The 20,644-nt window shown below is 38.9% G+C and overlaps 1 protein-coding gene across 3 annotated transcripts in view; it reads left to right on the top strand.

The window, feature by feature from the left end:
- sstr3a (somatostatin receptor 3a) overlaps nt 1-17,563 on the top strand; it is a 45,160-nt gene extending 27,597 nt beyond the window's left edge. Inside the window, exons 2-3 of one of the 3 annotated variants that reach the window (XR_014873799.1) lie at nt 13,465-16,682; nt 16,727-17,563. Coding sequence is in view for 2 of the 3 variants with exons in the window: in XM_085157645.1 (XP_085013771.1) it covers nt 13,502-14,953 (1,452 nt within the window). In the remaining variant the exon portion in view is untranslated. Of the gene's footprint in view, nt 1-13,464 lie in introns of all 3 variants that reach the window. The other 2 variants (XM_085157645.1, XM_085157646.1) reach the window with 2 other exon arrangements.
- The last annotated feature ends 3,081 nt before the right edge of the window (nt 17,564-20,644 follow it).

Below are 20,644 nucleotides of genomic sequence, written 5' to 3' on the forward strand. Positions count from 1 at the left end.
GACACTAAATGAAGCTTTTCCTCAGTGACTTCAGTGAGAGTCGTCTCTGTTTACATCACAGTCATTATACTGAACAAAACTTAACAAATTAGAGCAGGTGCAAAAGATTTTTTTAAGTGAAATAAACAATAAAATTAGATAAAAAGAAACAAAGTAACTGAAACTACTTTGTGTGCTGACAGAATAAAACAAATATGTTGATATTAGTTAAATCCTGAACTTTTACTGAAACTAAGACAACAAACTGTCATCTTTTCCTATAAACAAGCATTTTTTTCCTGCCAACTTATTTTGATGGAAAATACAAGTCCCACTAAGGTCCATTAAAATAATAATTTCACATTAACTTTTGGTTCCTCGTGGGACCAAATCTTCTTTTCATCCGCTATGACCTCATTTTCCTTTGAACGTTTTTTCGCTCGTGCTCTGCAGTGATGGCTCTGGATCAACATTCATATGATGCTCTATGAGTATGTGGGCCAGATTAAGAGAAAAACAAATTAAATAATGGATGAAAACCCAGCAGAGCTCCACTTTCAAAAATATATCAGGGTTGTTGAAGGCTGATTTGAGCTGATTATGACCTCGGAATGATTTTGACAGTCTGACACAGACCGAGCTTTTAATTTCTGATTTATTTATTTAGCATGGAAAAAAGTTTTAGGACTACTGTTGCTGCAAAGTCTGAAGACTTCTTGAGTGACAGAAAAACCCTCACCCCTACAGTTCAACCAGGGATCACATTACCGTTAAAACGCCTCTGTGCTCCTTCTACACGATCAGGGTGCCAATTCTGGCAGCATCCTAAATCTCCTGCTGAGGTGCTTTGAAGAAACCAATTATAATTCTCTCTTTTGAATTCTTCTTGGATCCATTTAAACTTTTTTGTGATTTGTGATCACTTTCCTATCTAAGTGCAAATGACGTCATGTGCACTCTTCTTTATGCCTTTGTTCCTCAGGACAACATAAGTGCTGCAAAATAAAAGGCTCTTTGTTCCTTGTGGCTTTTGAATAGCACTAATGGTTTAAATGGCACTAATTTATTTATTTTTTTAGAGAGTAATACCCATTTTGGTGACACAGAAAAATCAAAAAGTAAATGAATTGTTTTGTATATTTGATATACAAGGTTGGCCATTTATATGGATACACCGTAATAAAATGGGAATGGTTGGTGATATTAAAGTCCTGTTTGTGGCACATTAGTATATGTGAGGGGGAAAATCCTCAAGATGGGTGGTGACCATGGTGGCCATTTAGAAGTCGGCCATCTTGGATACAACTTTTGTTTTTTCAATAGGAAGAGGGCCATGTGACACATCAAACTTATTGGTAATGTCACAAGAAAAACAATGGTGTGCTTGGTTTCAACGTAACTTTATTCTTTCATGAGTTATTTACAAGTTTCTGACCACTTATAAAATGTGTTCAATGTGCTGCCCAACTATCGTTGTGCCCCATATACCACACCAAACCATCACTTTTGTTGTTCCAACAGTCTTGGAGGGATCCATCCAATGTGGGTTAGTGTCAGACCAATAGCGGTGGTTTTGTTTGTTAACTTCACCATTCACATAAAAGTTTGCCTCATCACTGAACAAAATCTTCTGCGTGAACTGAGGGTCCTGTTCCAATTTTTGTTTTGCCCATTCTGCAAATTCTGTGGCCGATCTGGGTCATCCTCGTTGAGATGCTGCAGTAGCTGGAGTTTGTAAGGGAGCCATTTGTGAGTAGTTAATATCCGCCGAAGGGATGTTCGACTAATGCCACTCTCCAGTGACATGCGGCGAGTGCTACGCTGTGGGCTCTTGCTGAATGAAGCTAGGACAGCCACTGATGTTTCTTCATTAGTGACAGTTTTCTTGCATCCACATTTTGGCAAATCCTACACTGAACCAGTTTCACGAAACTTAGCAAGCAGTTTGCTAACTGTAGCATGGGAGATGGGTGGTCTCGTAGGGTGTCTTGCATTGAAATCTGCTGCAATGACCCGGTTACTGCGTTCACCAGATATCAACACAATTTAGATCCGCTCCTTACGTGTTAACCTCTTCGACATGTCAATGGCTGTGAACAAAGAGAAACTTGTAAATAACTCATGAAAGAATAAAGTTACGTTGAAACCAAGCACACCATTGTTTTTCTTGTGACATTACCAATAAGTTTGATGTGTCACATGGCCCTCTTCCTATGAAAAAAACAAAAGTTGTATCCAAGATGGCCGACTTCTAAATGGCCACCATGGTCAAAACCCATCTTGAGGAGTTTGCCCCCTCACATATACTAATGTGCCACAAACAGGACTTCAATATCACCAACCATTCCCATGTTATTATGGTGTATCCATATAAATGGCCCACCCTGTAGATTGTTCAACTGCAGTCAGATCCCTGACACTCCCATACTGCCAGATTTGGAAAAATTGATTAAAAACAACAACTTACAAAGATTGAACTGCTTTTCTTTGCGAGTTTAAATGACTTCAGATTAGTTTTCAAATGTATATAACTTCTATTCCTGGAGTATCTTTCTAGGTAAAAAAAACAGACAGTTGTGGTGTTGGTAGGAGCGCGGCGAATGGCGGTACTAAAATGCCACAACAGTCACAGAGGAGGAGCGGAGCCGAATCCAGACGAACAGGAGGCAGAAGTAAAAGTCCAAAATCAAAGGCAGTGGAAACAAACAAGCCCGGCCAGACAGTAGCGGCCAGACTGAGCTTCACCTCCGCTGAACTGTGCACTGTGTTTGTTGCGTTTCTTCTGGCTGGAGCATTTTTAATGACATTGTCTGAAAACTAATAGGGCTTGCTGTGTGGCCAGTTTGCAGTCCAAGAAGTTTGTGCTTGAGTTTTGATGAAATGATGAAATTCTAGTATTTTCTGAGTTTTGTCCTAAACTCAATTTATCAGGCTGTGTGGGAGAGTAAAGGTGGTCATATCAAACAGACTTTCTGGCTCGTTAGAATTATTTTGGCCTCATATAACATGTTTGAACATTGTTTTAAAAAAAAAACCTCCACCTATTTCTTATTTTGGTTGCAAAGTATAAAGGGATGAGGGGTGGCTTAAGACTTTGGCACAGTACCATATGTGCCAAAGTCAAATTAAAGAAGGGACGGTACAAGTAAAAATGGATAGATGGATGGCTCATTTAAAGACACAAAACTGGCCTGACAGTTAGACATATAACGGGTTACTTTTTATTAACTTTAACTTTATTAACTTTTTCTAAATAAATAACCAGTCAAAGACAAATCAGGACGGAAGTTATCCATTTGTGTAAATTCAGCAGAGTAAATAATCAGAAAGTCTGGGAATATGAATCTGAAAGTGATGCAGCATTTCTAAAGTTTTTTGAGACGACCCGTCACTCCATGTGTCCCCTCTAGAGCTCATACCAAACCTGCCCCCATGCATGCCATTATTTTTGGTCAAAGCTGATAAGAAGAACAGTTACATGGTGATAACATCAGGACACTTAGGACTTTATTTACTTTATACTATATTTGTTAACGAAACCAAATCAATTCTCTTTCCCAGGGAATAAATTAAAGAGCACTTATTTACAAAGCTTCTCGGTACTATGAAGTGTTTCTAGTGATGAAAGAAAATTCTAAGAAAATTGATAAGTGTTCAAGTGTTCCCTTCATTATGATGTTTTCTGAGTAATCCGGCTTAGAGTTGAGACATATCACGAAAAAGAATGATCTTCACAAAGCATCGAGCCCTTAGAAGAGCTCCTCAGGTGAAAAACTGTTAGGAGTGGAGAGGACTTTAAGAGGCTTAGGAGCATCTTAACGAGGGGAAGAAATGGAAGAAAGGCACTTCCCTATGACAAGTGGAAAACCTTAAAATCTGTTGGTTGTTGGTTATAGCTGCAGTCTCAGCCGGTGGCAGCAAAATGTGAAATTACCACAAAAAACCTATATTTGTATACACAGGCACAAAACTAAAAGCACGACTGTAATCAGTTTATTTCAGTAATTAGTTTATCTTCAGCATGTATTGTGACAAAACTGGAGATGTGTCACCATGGCAACCAAGAAGCCAAAAGCTTTAAAAAAAAAAACGCTGCCGCAAAATATGATATTATCTTCAACCTAACCCTGTAGTTTAAATGATAACAGATAGTAATAATAACAGATGAATAATTGAAATTGAGAGTAAAAATCCATCATGGTGTCTCTGGTGTGATAAGTAATTTGCTCCTCCACCAACTCCTCCAACTTACAGATGCCGTTTAAAACTGGACATCATGAATGTTGTGTACACAAACACAGAAAAGTACACGTGAGAGAAGACAGATGAAAAATCATGTGCAAGAACACAAAAATGGTAGAATTATGCGTAGAAATAGGGATGAAGTGAGCACCATGTAAGAAAATCTCCACTTTGTGCAGGATTTGCGGTACTCGATTTGTCTCTGTGTGCATACTGTTTGGCTATGTAGAGTGAAGGATTCTGGGTATGCAACCATGCAGATTTGCTTCAGTGGAGTCTATCATAGATGACACACATTAAACACATTAAAGATAGAATAAGCAGCATAGGAAGCAAAGACCGTGGCTGCATTGAAGAGCTTTCATTGTTTTTAACACTGCTCTTCTCTGAAAAACTGACATCAGCTTAAGCACATGACGGTAAACAGCTGTGACATGTAGATGACGTAGATGTAGATGACGTAGATGTAGATGGCGGCCTGTGAAGGTGTGCATAGGCTCTGCGTAGGTCCACCACAGCTGTCACATTATCTAGCTGGGTTGTGTACTAAAATTAATTTTCATCTCTGCAGTCTGTGGAGTGGCTGATGGAAACAAGTCATAAAGTGAAGTGTGTTGATGTTATGAGCCATTCACGCACTCTAACGTTCGTGATTGTGTGCTTATAGTTGAGAGCATAACACCAGATCCTCTAACTGTAGCAGTGAACCACATGTACATGTCACTGAAGAAACACAAAGCACACCTCCAAGATGAAGGAGTGTTTTCTAAACACTGAAAGGCAGAATTTTAATTGAACGCTGCAGGTTTGATGCTGCTGAGATGGGTTTTTGTGGTGCGTAACTGGATCCCCGACCTAACACCATATCACGCTCAGCAGGAATGAAAGCGATCACGACAAAGTTGAGTATGGAAATCCTGGAGAAATGCCACGGTGATGACTGGGATGTGTCTAACCACAGCAGTGATCACACAAACAATTACAGCTCTTCCACAGCATCCTGTTGTGATGCAGTTTACGTGATTTTTTTCACATCTAACAGACTCACAAAAAGCAGCAGTCGTCAGTGTTTAGCTGGTGTAATTTAAAAAGCAGGCCAATTGTCCCTGTTAATTATAAATTGATTAAACGCTATATATATATATATATATATATATATATATATATAATTACTGTCTATTCAAATGATGGTTGTGAAATCTGTTCTTTAGTCAAAGCTTCTGGTGACTCAGAAATATGCACAATGTCCTTTAGCATTTGTCCCATGATTCATATCTTAGCAGTGAGATTTGTAACTCGTCATATTAAAAAACGAACAGCAGCTGAAGGTAAACAAGTATTCTGTGATTTTATGTTTTTAGGTCTTCAGGTTATCTCACCCCTGTCCAGTTATTAAACATACTTCACTATTCCATGTTGTTGTTGTCAGCTGCTATCTTCATGCTTCCTATAGTGAAGCTTTCTGTGTGTTTGCTCGGGTTTGCTCTTTGCTTCGTGTTCTTCTAGTTTACTTTGTGTACGACCTTTTCCAGGGTTTCTTTTGCCCTTTGCCAGCTCCTTGTTGAAGCTGCCTGCTTCGCTCATTGACCTCCTGCGTACGACCTCGGCCTTTTCATTAATGATTTAGATTTTGTTGTTTCTGTTTTTTACTCTGCCTTCTTTTGTCCCGTGGTCGAGTCCTCCTCTCCTTCAGTGAATGAACAAACCAATGAAACTCTAACTACAGTCCCCAGGTTCACATCTACACCTGTGCCATCCGAGCCTGATATGATATTTATTGAAGCACTACACAGTATTCATTATCATTTAGAAAGGGTGGGATGGTTGAACATCCTAAGCCTAAGAACGAAAAATGTCTAACTATAATCACCTAATGTATATGTAAAGTAAATTATGTATTTGTAATACACTTATAGTTAGCTGTTGTCTCATAATAGCCTAATATTGCAATTTGCCAGTCTAATCATTTAGAAAGAAATTTAAAAAGGTATAAAAAATATATACAGTATAATGTAACATTTTAAAATGTAGGAATTTCTGCATTGAATTTATATGGATCTTCTGTGTTTTTGAGCCAAAGATTGAATTGACCATTTAAAACCAAAACAAAACATAATGATGTGAGAAACTGAGAAAGTCGTAACAGCTGGATCAAGCTGAGAAAAACGTCTCTGGTTTCTATAATGGCCTGAAATGTTTGAGGCATGGCACTGGATGAAGTCTTTCTCAAATAGCAGTGGGCAGCTCAGATTTGCAGAATGGAAGGTGTTAAAGCTGGTTTCTACGGAGCCCCTCTGATGACATGGTCCAAAAGATAAATAAATTGTGGCCACAAAATACTACTTCGTGGGCACGAAATGGGTATAACGTGTCCACGAAATACTTTTTTGTGCCCACGAAATACTATTTCGAGGGCACGAAATAGCTATAACGTGCGCACACAATGCTAATTTGTGGGCACGAAACACTTGAGCGATAACCGTGATCCTTCCCAGGCTCTTGCAGTTGGTTGACAATAAAATCTATCCCGGCGTCCAGGTCGTACTTACGTCTGTAAAACAACTGGGCTCTCAATATCCTGTTTAAATGTCTCTCCGTAATAATGGTTCCTTGCATTGCCAGGCTTTTCAAAATGCATTTGTAGCTCATTCCCAGCCTAAAATAAAACTCAATTAAACTGTCTCTGTCTCTGGTGTATAGGTTTAGCCTAGTCTTATGCTTATGTCTCTACGCAGCTGTCCAGGAATTGTATCAATATGATGTGCACACGTTATCTGTTTCGCCTTGAGGCGACTTTTGTTGTGATTTGGCGCTATATAAATAAAATTGAATTGAAATTGAATTGAGTTGCCACAAATGCGTAATTTGTTGCCACGTTATACCGAATTCGTGCCCACAAATTAGCATTTCATGCGCAAGTTATAGCTATTTCGTGCCCTCGAAATAGTACTTTGTGGCCACAATTTATTTATTTTTTGGACCATGTCATCAGAGGGGCTCCGTAGGTTTCTGTGTGTGAATCTCATCTTATTCTTTGAGATGGTCCAGTCGTCTGATAGGTGAGCCACAGTCTTGTTTAGCCTCCCTGTACTCCAAGCAGGTACAGAGGATGGCTTTATCAATCCTTAAAAATGGTTCCCATCCGCTAAGGGGTGAATTTCAGCTTCTTCCCTCAGGACGGAGGTTTCTATTTCCGAGATGCAGGACAAAGCGTTATAAAAATAGCTTTGTTCCCGTTGCTGTCACTGAATTAAATAAGAACTGTTTTTGATTCGAAATATTAAAATTACTATATATGTGCCACAGTGAGGTTTATATCTTTACTAGGTATGTGTGTTTTTTTTTTTTTTTAAAGGGATGCCAAATGCTGTCATTTTTTCTGTAAAGCAAATTTACCTTGCCTATGGGTATAAATAAAGTTACCTTGACCTCATTCAGGGAGCTTTTTAATCATTTTTTCACATGCATTGTCTTATACTTTTGCTAATTTCCTCATTTTGTATTTTTTACGTTTCTATTGAAGACATAGTGCTTTGAGCTTTTCACAGTGTCCGTCTGCCTTGTTTTCTGGTCATAACTATCCTTTTTTTGCTTGTACTAGCTCCAAATTTTCATTAGACACATGCTGACTGAGAACGTCTTTTCCCACACTTGTGTGTGATAGAGTTGTATAATTCCTTCCATTGTTTCAACTGAAAGATCTCTTGCTGCGATGCTTCCTTTCAATCAGCCAGGTGCAACAGCTCATTAAAGTCTGCAAACACTCAGACTGTTGTTTCATATTTAGGTTTGTGCATATCTTTGTTTTAGAAATGCAAATTACAGGTGATTACATGTTTTTTCACCCAACACTGAGTGATTGGATATTTTTTTCCTTATACCTAAAAATACACCATTATGTTTTCTTGCTGAGGGACTGTTAATATGAAGTGTTACTCTTTCTAAAAAGACATTTGCTATCAACACGTTATGGACATACATGCAAATCCAAACCACTTTAGCAATATTAAAACTGTGTATCTTTCTCATTGGATAATGATAATCTAATGACTGCAGCTGATTTGGTAAACATGTTGACAGCTAACGAGACAACAGGGACACATTTAAACATAACCAGAGGACATAATTGTATTTGTTTGTTGTTTGTTTTTTACAGTTTCTCTGTTATTTAATTGAAGAGCGATATGAGTTCAGGGCAGTAAAAAACCACCATGTGCACAGGCTTTTATCAGCAGTACAACATACCAGACCCAATTTGCTGGTATTTGTAATTTGTCCTTGTTCCTTGCAAAAGAAAAACGGTGTGTACTCTTTCTTCCTCTCTTTCAAACACTTCACCTCGAGAAGACATAAAAACTTACTCTTCTTTTATTTGGTTCAGTTTGATTTACGACCCTGATCTCTAGGCTTTGTCTCCCCCCTGTTTCCATGGTTCCCAAATTTGGGGAATGTAATGTGAAATGTGCGTAATCACGAGGAACTGGAGATATTGAAAAATGATTAATGTGACAAAACCAAGAAACTACTCGGCCTCGTAAAGAGGTAAACAGTAGATTGGCTGTTTTTGTTTTCGTGTTTTGCACTTTGCATTTTTCCTCACGTGTCTTAAATTAAACTAAAGAGACTGAAATCCTTTTTTATTGAGTCTGCAGCTGCTGCCTTGGCACAACAATAAGCTTTCAGTCAGTTTGTTAGATGAACTCTTGGATGAGCTCAGGGCTCTGCTGTTCACACATTAGATGTTCTGTAAGTTAAAAAAAAGAAGAAAAACAAAGCGATTTTGAGAAGGCTTTCTGTAAAATTCATCCTTTTATTCTGACACAGTATGACACTGAATACACTGAATAGGCTGTACTGCTGTGTACTTATTAAAGAGTTAACTTAAAGTCTTTGTAGGTGAGCTACGTCATCTCCATTACAGTCTACAACATTGTGTTAAAAAATGTTAGGGATTTATCTGTTTAAATGGTGGCCAGCTCAGTTGCACGATGGTTAGCACTGTTGCCTCACAGCAAGAAAGTCCTGAGTTCGATTCTGTGGAGTTTGCGTGTTCTGTCCGTGTGTGCGTGGCTTAGGTTAATTGGTAACTCTAAATTCACATAGGTGTGAATGTGAGTGTGAATGGTTGTCTGTCTCTATGTATTATAATGAATGGATTGTATTTATATAGCGCTTTTCGGGGCCCTCAAAGCGCTATATAAAGGCAATTCCACTATTCATTCACTCTCACATTCACACACTGGTGGAGGCAGCTACAGTTGTAGCCACAGCTGCCCTGGGGCAGACTAACAGAAGCCAGGTTGATAGGTGAAGTGTCTTGCCCAAGGACACAAGACTGTCCGAGCCGGGGTTCAAACCGGCAACCTTCCGATTACAAGACGAACTGCCAACTCTTGAGCCACGATCGTCATTAGCCCTGTAACAGACTGGTGCCCTGTCCAGGGTGTACCCTGCCTCCCCGCCCCCTGACATTGACCCTTACAAGGAGAAGTGGAAGAGAATGGATGGATGTTTCAATGGTTTAAAAATAGCTCATGTTTTGGACAAAAGTTATTTAATTCAGGAAACAGCAAGCCAGGCCAGGAAATCATCCAGAATAATGATGTGTCTATTTTGCACATAGACTATGGATACAACGTGACCAAATTCCAGTCTGCACACTCCAGTAGACACACTTTCCGGCATGTTTAGTGCTGTTTCAAGGCAACTAACCCTAATTGGAAGTGGGCTAAAGAAAAGTCATTCAACACACAAAAATAGGGTCTGTGTGGTTATTTCAGAAAAAAAATGGCTTTCATTAAAACGTATTAAATTAAATAAATTGCTTTTATTTTTGTAGTTATAATTCTAATAGTAAAAAACCAATAAAGTTCTGTTTCTGTCAATGACAGGCAAAGGCTGGAGCTGGTAAAATCGATCTTATAAATTCTTCACTTCATTCAAATTAACGAATGAGATGACGAGCTTCTTTCTTTTTTGTTGTCTTGAGCTAGAATGGAGGCGTATGGAGATTCCCATTATGATTGGCCACTAAATGCAGTTCAATCGAGAACTGGCATCGTGCAGTTGATGTTAAGTACTGCAGAACAGAGCGTGAGTGTAGAGACCCTCGAAACCTTTGAAGCTCAGTAAGGTTGTTTTTCACAGGTTCTTCTGTATTTGTTATTCCCACTTATCAGTTATTTTAGAAGACGAAAAAGATTCTTAAGCCTTCTGTTTGTTGGTTTGTTACAGCTTAAAACAAAAGTTATTACTAAATACAGATGTTGTGTTAGTTTTTGCTGTGAGCGAGCTCTAATTTCTAACTCTGATCAGGGTTTCTGCAGGTTTTTAAAAAGCCTTAATGTTTAAAAATCCTGTGATCTGAAGTTCAGGTATAACATTAAAGAAAATTAAAGCTGTCATTTGTTTTCAAGTTAAAACCGTTATTATTCATCATACCATGTATGTGATGGCCAAACCCATAGCCACTAAAGTCGGTAACACAATAACACACTTTAGTTTCCAATAATTTTATTAATTGGTTTGGATACATATATTTCTATTTGTAAGCACGTACATTTAGTTTACTTAGGTATTCATACCAGTTCATTACTTTGATTTTTGACTAACCTTTGTTTCTTTTACTTTTTACCTGGTTTGTTGAGTTTTGTTTCTTTGACCTCTTTTATAAGCTGAACATTTATTACTTTTGTAAATATAATTTTTGGGGGGTTAAATAAATGGAAACCCTATTTTTCTAATAACTCGGTCCATCACAATGTACCATAAACTGTATATAAAAAATGGATTTAGCTGAAAAGTGACACCAGTGCGGATGTACCTTAATTTGCTGTATTTATTTGCCACCAGGGGGCGATGTTTATGTTTACTATTGAAATTGTAGTGTTAAACTCTTTAGGACAACAGACCTTTTCTTGCTCTTGGACCTCAGTACAGCTATCCTAGTTTCAGGTCACTGAAAACAACAGAATGCTTCAACTGTTAATAGAAAAAGTCTTCTCAGTCTACAACGTGTACAACATTTTTGACAATATGTCATTTCAGTTTGGACAGCAGTGACCAATAAGCAGAACAACACAACCTTCTCTAGCATGCCAGATACTCATTCTTTCTCCCATGCTTCATTTAAAAATGAAAGAGATTGCGTGGGTGAGCGTAGCAGCTGTTATTTCCCTTCAGTGTTTGGTCAGCATGACACAGTCTCACCCCCCCAACGTCTTCCAGTCGACTCTCCTCCATGCGTGTTCCCAGTTCACATTAACTAGAGTGCTGCTGGGTTGCTAATGAAATCTCAATTATCAGCTTTTTCCGCGTGTGAGAACATCCTGTGTTTAATTTACCTGCTTTATCAAAAGAACCAAATATAGATGGCATGGTGAAATCATGCTGCAAACAAGCATTATCTATTTGCTGTGTGAGTCATTATCTCATATCCATTTCTATCCCATTTTCCTTATTTTATCTACAGCCTTTCCTTTTTGCAGCTCACCCTCTGAGAAACATCTCTGCTAACTCTTCATGTAACAGCCGAGCTTATTATGGCTTAATTTACAAATGCATTGTAATACTATATCTAATAATCTGTGCTCAGAATACAGGCACTTCATATTACCACAAGTTTTATAATTGCAAATAGATGTTTCCTAAATATGTTTTATTTCTCATTAGCAAAATTACAACATAACTACTATTTAAATGTATTGGAGAACTAAATTGGGAGACCTTTTGTCTGCTCCTAGTCAGCCTCCTGGTAGGTGCACATTTAAGTTTGAAAACCCAAGGTGATTTTCTGAAAGCTTGACTTCTTATCTTGACCTTGAGTTCAAGGTCACTGAGATTCAAAGTCGTCCAAGATGTTTTGTAGCTGCACCTATGGTATGAATTTCAAAATCCTACAACACCTCGTTCCCGAGTTATTCGCAAACTTGGGTGTCCACACTACCAACCCCGCCCACCCACCTTTTATGGCTGAGGGGTTAAACGTGTTGAACAGGAGCTTTGGGCCACAGCTGCCTTTGCGTACACAAAAGAAAAGCAAAAAACCTAAATGAAGAAGAGAAGCCACCACAGACTGTGGACATGTCAACACATACCACATTCACATTAAAGAAATTCACCATTTACAAGTTAAGACATAACGCTATAACATTAAGACAAGAAAAAGATGGGTTTAAACAGCTCTGCTGGAGTCACAGTAAGCACCAAGCAATCAAGTGTTTCCATTGTTTTTACAACAATGGAAACCCCAATGAGTTTATTGGAAGACTGGATGGATTTTATTGCATCTGTGAAATCGAAAAGTCATTAAGTGAAAGGCCGGCTTTAGGTTATTAAACCTGCAAATAGCAAAAAATAATGTTTAGTGGCCTGAATGGCAACAAACTATTTGGTGACAGAACAGAAATATAGGAGTTATACCAAGAAAAACAAATACTGTCTTCATGTGGTTAATGTGTGTTTTACATGCAAAGAATCCCCAGTTTTAAACCAGGATGAGATGGGCATCTGAAGGTTTATGCCTCTAAGTCTAACCTCAGAATCTCGGCTTCATAAAATAAGGGAGTTGCTAAAAGTACAACTATAGCAGTATTTTAAAAAATCAGACCAAGCTCATAGTTAGAAAAAATAATATTATATATATAAAATATTAAAAATGATATTCAGTACACACAAATAATAAATAGCTTGGGATACCTTGTGAGCATCATTTTCAATCAAATAGTAAATTTGATTGACAAAAAAAAAATCGGGCAGGTATGTTGAGGGTCAAGCTCGATGCAATACATAAGCGTCCTAGAAATATTTTTATTTAAAAATATCTGCAAAATACACATTTACAAATATTTGGAAACAATTTAATTTACTATAAACTCGTGTTACACTTATCTATTAACAAGCATACTGTTTTGTGTTTTGAAATTGAAAAAAAAGTCCAATTAGGGCAAAATTGTTCTTAAAATGACCCAGTAAATTTATACAAAGTTACAAATTTTATAGACTTTAACCACTTCAACCATCAGAGTACATCATGGTAAATATATCTTCAGGTTAATATTTCTTATTATTGATGACTTCTTAGTCTGAGTGTGAAGAGCTTTAATATTAAAGTAAAAGTACTGTTACCCTTTGTCATGTCGTTGAAAAACAGTTTTTCCATTTCTTTTCATTGTTTTCTGAAAGAAACTTGAAAAATGTCAGCTATGAAGTTCAGTGACTTTATTTTATTTTTCTTTGCTTCAGCAGAACAGATGGGTGGGAGCTGAGATCACAAAGCAACATGGGTGACGCGTCGTATTCCGGCCTGGAGATGACGGCTGAGACGTGGGAGAACGGCAGCTTTGCGAGCCCCTCGCCGGGTCTCCCACTGTTTCCGCTCATGTTCAACGACAGCGATCTGAATGACACGCTGTTCAACTCCACCAACTCCACCGCCCCTGATGCCTTCTCGGGTCCCAGCGTAGCAGGGGTCCTCATCCCACTCATTTACATAATCGTTTGCATCATCGGCCTGGGCGGCAACACTTTAGTGATTCACATTGTCCTGCACTACTCAAAGATAGAGTCCGTGACAAACATCTATATTCTCAACCTGGCCATCGCCGACGAACTCTTCATGCTCGGCCTGCCTTTCCTGGCGGTGCAGAACACGCTCCAGTCATGGCCCTTCGGCTCCTTCATGTGCCGACTGGTCATGACTGTCGACTCCATCAACCAGTTCACCAGCATCTTCTGCCTGACCGTAATGAGCATCGATCGCTACCTCGCCGTGGTCCACCCCATTCGGTCTTCTAAGTGGCGGCGCCCTCAGGTGGCCAAAGTGGTGAATGGCACCGTGTGGGCGCTGTCATTCCTTGTTGTTCTGCCAGTGGTCATCTTTGCTAACATCCAGAAAGCAGGAGGCACCTGTAACATCGCCTGGCCCCAGCCGGCTAACATCTGGAGGGCTGCTTTCATCATTTACACCTCCACCGTTGGATTCTTCTGCCCACTTCTCATCATCTGCCTCTGCTACCTGCTCATCGTCTTCAAGATCCGCAGCTCGGGGAAGAAAGTCCACGCCACCTCGACCAAGCGGAGAAAGTCGGAGCGGAAAGTGACACGCATGGTTGTGATTGTTGTTGCTGTGTTTGTTTTCTGCTGGTTACCTTTCTATGCCCTCAACATCATCAACTTATTGGTGGCCCTGCCACCAGAGTACCAGGGCCTTTACTACTTTGTCGTAGTGCTCGGTTATGCTAACAGCTGCGCCAACCCTATCGTCTACGGCTTCCTGTCAGACAACTTCAAGCGGGGTTTCCGGAAAGCCCTCTGCCGCTCCACGAGGAAGGTGGAGAACCATGAGCCCCTGGAGCACCAGCAGCAGGACGAGGGCAGGAGGGCGCTCATGCCCAGAGAGAGCCTGAGACGAGCAATCAGGGATGAAGAGGATGATGATGAAGAGGTGGTTTCAGAAATGACTGAGATATACAGAATTGCCCAGAATGGAAACAGTAGCTACCAGCTGCAGAGCTCGCAGCCGTTATTCTTAGAGAAAGGTGCAACGCCTGGAGTCACAGAGCTAGCCTCCCCAGATAGGAGGGACAACATGGGTGATGCGAAAGGGAAAGACGCCAACGGGGCCACCCTGACTGTCCCACTGCTTTTCAACGGAACCAAGGGTGGGAGCACTAAAACGCTACCAGAGGAAAGCTTGGAACCAAGCGCATCATTGGAGATAAGTTACCTCTAGTGTAAAATATGAACTTTAAGTTTATGGGACCAATGTGGAGTGAGTATAATACAGGGTGGCCTGCTTCTAAGCCAAAAAAAAAAAAACCATAACAACCCATTAATGAACACTTGGGTGGGTCTTAACATTTTTTCATCAGTGTACACATTAAAAAGCATGTTTATAATGTAAATTTTGTTTATATGCATGCCTGTATGTACAAATATGTGCCTTTTAATTGGTTTGATCACCACTTTTCTGCTCTTTTAAGCTGTTATATTCCATAATGTGAAAATCATTTGCTCAGGTTTGGCTGTATTTAAGCTTCAGTCGCCATCTAGGTTGATGACATGACATGGGTGTGGATGGTGGATGAACAACATGCAAAAAAAAATAATGTTTCTGATTGGGTTAGGACAAAAGCACTCATTTTCACACTCAGTGAATCCAGAAAAAGTCAATGTATTACATTTTTTTTGAATATGATTGTTTAATTTAACATAACCACCAGCTGCCAGCTCCTAAACATACTCAGCATCTCATTAATAGTCATATTTTATCTTTAAATACTTATTTAACCCCTTGGATGCATGGTGCACTGTTAAATTAATCCTTATACACTTTATACTGGGCTCTGTGTGAGGTATAGTTAAGGTTATGAGAACTGTGGATCTATGATATAAACTATCTATATACTATATAATTTGTGGAAAACTGTTTTCTCTTACTTACATTATTAGTATGTTATTATTTTCAAAGCCTGCTGCACTTTTTCAAATTCCAGGGACCCATTATGTTCATTCCCTTGCCTCACATTCTTTGCTTCTACTAGAGTAACTTTACACAATTAGCAGTTGAGATGAATCCGTATTTAGCTTCCACTGGGGCTTCGGACAGCCCCTCAGTTTATCCTCCATCTACAACAAGTTTCTCTGTCTCTCTGTTCAAGACAACTTTTGATTGGCTGGCCCCGCACATACAGAAATTTTAAACTCATGACCAAATGTTTTGGCAGTGGCACACATTTTGTGTTTTGTACACTTTGTCACTTCAGTTTTTACTTGGATTATTTTCAGCATAAGCATTTCATTAGTTTGCTTTTTTTTTACTGGTGAATAATCAGTTCTGGCCCAAGTCCTGATTGATGGTAATCCATTTCTGTGTTATCAGTGCTTCAAGTCAATCCCTTTGTGGGCTTCAGGTTATCTGCTTGCTTTTGAAGGACTGATCATACGAAAAACATGCTCAAAGATCAGCTTCTTCCAATGGTCCAAGAGCAATGAGGTGATAATCCGTGCATTTTCCAGGATGATGGAGCATCAAAGCAATAACTTAGGTCAAATCAGCTTTTTGGATCAACGGCCAGGAATCTCCTCAGATCTATTTCTTAATCCCACCGAGATTTAATCTTAGAAATGTGTGTGAACAATCAGCATTGCCATCATTCAGGATTTGGCCCAGAGGCTGATATCCACCATGCCACAAATAACGTTTGTATGAAACACAAGATTTGTGCCTTTGCCAAAACTTCTGACCTCACTGTTAGAAGCTTTGGCCATATTAAGTAATAAACACTTCTTAGATATAAAAGATGAGCATATCCACGCTCATGCTGTAAAATTGAAATTTTCTCGTAGAGCTCAAACACTTGATTGATTTCAGAAATCAAACACTTTAACAGTTTTAGATCCAGCATAATTACAAAATCTTATTCTCCAGCTGCTTCCAGTGTGTCATCAGAGCAGCAGTTGTGCACGTAAAATAATTTGAAAAAGCCGCCTCATAAAACCAAAGTGCTTTATAATAACGGCTGGATTGATGTGACAGTCAAAGAGATGTTAGAGAATCCATTAATCTGTCAGTGCTGAACCGATACCTGTGTGAAAGCCCCGAGGCTGCTGTCAGAATGAGAGTGCTTCTAATAACCGCTGACATACAGAAGTTGCTGTTCGAAAACATGCCAACAAAAAAGGAAAAGTTTATAGGAAAACCATTTTTCATTTAAATATTTTATATTTTTTTCATTAATTTCAGTGCCCCATTTAAACTCAGTATAATCCCTGAACCAATGAAGATCAAGGTCCTGTGGGTACTCGCAAACTCCATTAGCGTCATCCAGGTTTCCCTCGCTTGCATCATTTGTCCGTGTCGTAGTTCCTCACTGTGAAGATGTGAAGCGTGATGCAGGACCGAGTTCTTTCATCCAGAGCGTCTCGCGCGTTTCAGATGACGACACGCCGGCTCACACGAGTCAAACCGCAATCAAACTGGAAAGCGGAAATGCGGTGAATCTTTCATGTAGTGTTCACCTTTATTTATATTCCTATAGATACAGATCATATATATATATAAATTTAAACTTACACTTAAAATGAGCAAACTGAAACAAATGAAACTTGTTTCTACCTGACACTCAGATTATAGAAGGAGAAAAAAACCTCCCATTTCTGATATATAATCATATTGAAGGCATATATAATTTACTTATGAAAGTGGCCACTTTCTCATTACTTTCATATATTGTTTTAGGAAGTATCCAACACATACAAGTTTCAGTTATATAATTTTTCAGGGGATCTTATCTGTTTTCATTCTTGTATGCTTTTCATACAAGTTTCACACAAGACAGATACAAACTTTATAAGATTTATATATATATATATATATATATATATAAATATATATATATATATATATATATATATATATATATATATATATATATATATTCCATAAGCCTTATATGATTCACTATATGAAGCAAGCCAAATCTGATGCAAGTCTTTTATAAGTTTTTTTTTCCATATGGGTAGTGTCAGAGCAGTCTGTTGAGTGAAGGCAGGTATCCAATGATTTCAAGCCAAAGGGTGAATGTAACAAATTCTCTTAAATTTCTTGTACCTGCTGCTCAGGTAGCGGGCCAAATGTTTACTCATTATTTTAATAAGACTTAAAACCACTGACAGACTGATTCAGCTTTAAAGTTGTTTCATTTTAATCCTCAGAAATAAAAATTCAAGGTGCTGAAAAAACAAACATTCACTTTTCTCCTTATGCTGCAGAAAAGCTTAAATATTTAACCAGTGAGCTTGAAATCAGTTTAAAATGCTTCATAAATTTTCTGCTGGATATTGTTATTCTTCTTAGATTATTTTTTCTAATCATATCTTTCAAGCTATTGTCTGCAAATAACATATTCAGATTTTATATAATGTGCTTTTTTTTTGCAGCATAAGGGTTTTTAAGATAATATCAGATGTGGGTGGCTGATCTCAGCAGTTCCATCTATAGAAATACTACGTCCACAGTTCACACCGACACTGCTTTTTAACTGACACGTTTACTTTTTCCATGCATGGCAACGTTTTCCCACAAGAAAGAGACAAAAATGTATTAATAAAGAAGAAATTAGGGAATATACTATGAGAGTGCGTCATTAGTTCTTTAAATTGATGTCTGTTCATTCAGTAAGGTTGCTTGACGTAGGGAAGTTGGTAAGGTTATAATCATAGGTGTGGAGGGGCGTGGCCTGCGGTGCCATGCAGGGAGGGCGGACGCACCTGCATGGCATCCTTAATCACGTCCACCAAGTTTAAAACACGGGGACTCAGGTGTGTGTGGTGTGAGGTGTTGTGAATAAAATGTCTGAAAACGCTGATCCCTGGACCCGCCGTGCCTTATTCATGCCACAGTGGTGCCGAAACCCAGGAGGCGGCACGGCGGGTCCAGAGATCAGCGTTTTCAGACATTTTATTCACAACACCTCACACCACACACACCTGAGTCCCCGTGTTTTAAACTTGGTGGACGTGATTAAGGATGCCGTGCAGGTGCGTCCGCCCTCCCTGCACGGCACCGCAGGCCACGCCCCTCCACAATAGGGTTGCAATTATTTCTGGTTTTAAAATACAGGTTCGCTTATTGCCCTACTATTAGAATTATTTGCTATGCACAGGTTGCTAAAATAATGTTATTACACCTGCATACAGACAAAGAAACCCATGTTATCTTTTAATTTAGCAAATTACATATTTCTTTGATGTCTAAATTTAACTAAAACAATACTTGTATCCTAGTTTTTCACACGTGGAAGACGAATTTACCCATAAAACTCCAGCACTCTCCCAACACATGCTGACTGCTCCACAAAACAGTTAAACCACACCAGAATCTTCGATGTGCATATTTTAGTAATTTAGATATTTACTGTCTCGGGCCCTCGTATTGAAAATATGATCAAGCTAAGCTAAAAGTGAAAAGAAAACATCGCCCCTATACCCGGGAACTTTTTTTTTTTGTCTCTAGCTGCCATTTTGACTTTTGATATTCAAGGCCAGACAAGTGGGACTCCACTATTTAGAACAGGGATATTAGACATACAGCCTGGACCAGAACCAGGATGCCAAAGGTAATGTGTGGCCCCTATTCAAGGAAACTGCAACTTTCTCCAGGGTAGAAGTCTAAACCATCACCAGTTTTGCAGAGATGTTACAGAAAGTGTGCCAGCGGGTTTGATTTATGGCAAAGATATTAAAATTGCGCCAATTCTGCATCAGACATTCAGGCCTGTGCATATTTTTTTGTTTCTATGTAATGATTTTTATTTAGTTTTAAGATCAGAAGTTCAAGATTTAGAAGGTTTTTTGGTAACTAACATGCAGCACTAAAGATCAATACAGCTGTCAGACTGTGTGGAAATAAAGTCAATGAAAGTGAAGACGAGCAAACACTGCCAGATAAAGCTGTCACGTCCCGGTCGCTTAGAACAGGTGCAAGGAGACGAGCTTTGAAGGACACTTGAATAGTGTCTTGAATACTTTTTTGTTCGAATTGCCCATCCCTATGTGTATCGAGTGTGCTGTATTATTTTCTATTGCTATAAAAGAAATCAAGCTGCATTCAGTTTCCATGAAAACGTGTTTGCCGTAGCAGGAATGATTCATAAGGACAATTTCTAAGAGACAGAGTTGCATGGCTTTTTATGTTACAGCATTCTTATTGATTCTATACAAATAATGTAGATAATTATCTGATTACATGGGTGTACTTTGAAATTAATCTGTGTCGCTGCTCAGATTGTGACCTTAGCGAAAGAGCTCATTTGTCTGTGTTGTTTCTTGAGCCATCATGCCGAGGCTCGCTGATTAATTATACACGTGCTGCCTGAGGTGTGTAGGCCGGGGTGGATCCAGAAATATTTGAGCAGTAGCCACAATACTGTTTTTATGGTCCTCATCGATTTCAATCAGTACAGCTGTAATTAAACATATAATTCTGAAGGATCTGCGCCTTAATTAACCGTTATGATCTGTATAACTGCAACACTGAAAAATATTTTAAAAAGTTAATAAGTTACTATTTTCTTATCTGAAGTTATGTCTTTGTGGTGTACTGAGCTGCTTCGGGAATGTGAGTTATCATGTAAAACAAATGTGTTCACACTGGCTTTGTGTTGGTCTGCATACTTGGTAATTTTGTGTGTTTTAATTGTCATAAAGTAAAGCTATGTGCCAGACAGGCGTCCTTTCTTTATCACACTCCGGTACATGTGAATGGACTCCTGTTCACACTGTTTGCACTTTGGTGCGATTACACTTTTCACATAACTGTAAAAATGATTTTGTTCATTACTCACAAACAGTGTCAAGTTGCCTCTATTGAGCATACAAAGGTTTATTGGGGATCATGGAAGAGGATCTCCATTAAACGCCA

This window comes from Neolamprologus multifasciatus, chromosome 4 (genome assembly GCF_963576455.1).
Source record: "Neolamprologus multifasciatus chromosome 4, fNeoMul1.2, whole genome shotgun sequence".
Classification (NCBI taxonomy): domain Eukaryota; kingdom Metazoa; phylum Chordata; class Actinopteri; order Cichliformes; family Cichlidae; genus Neolamprologus; species Neolamprologus multifasciatus.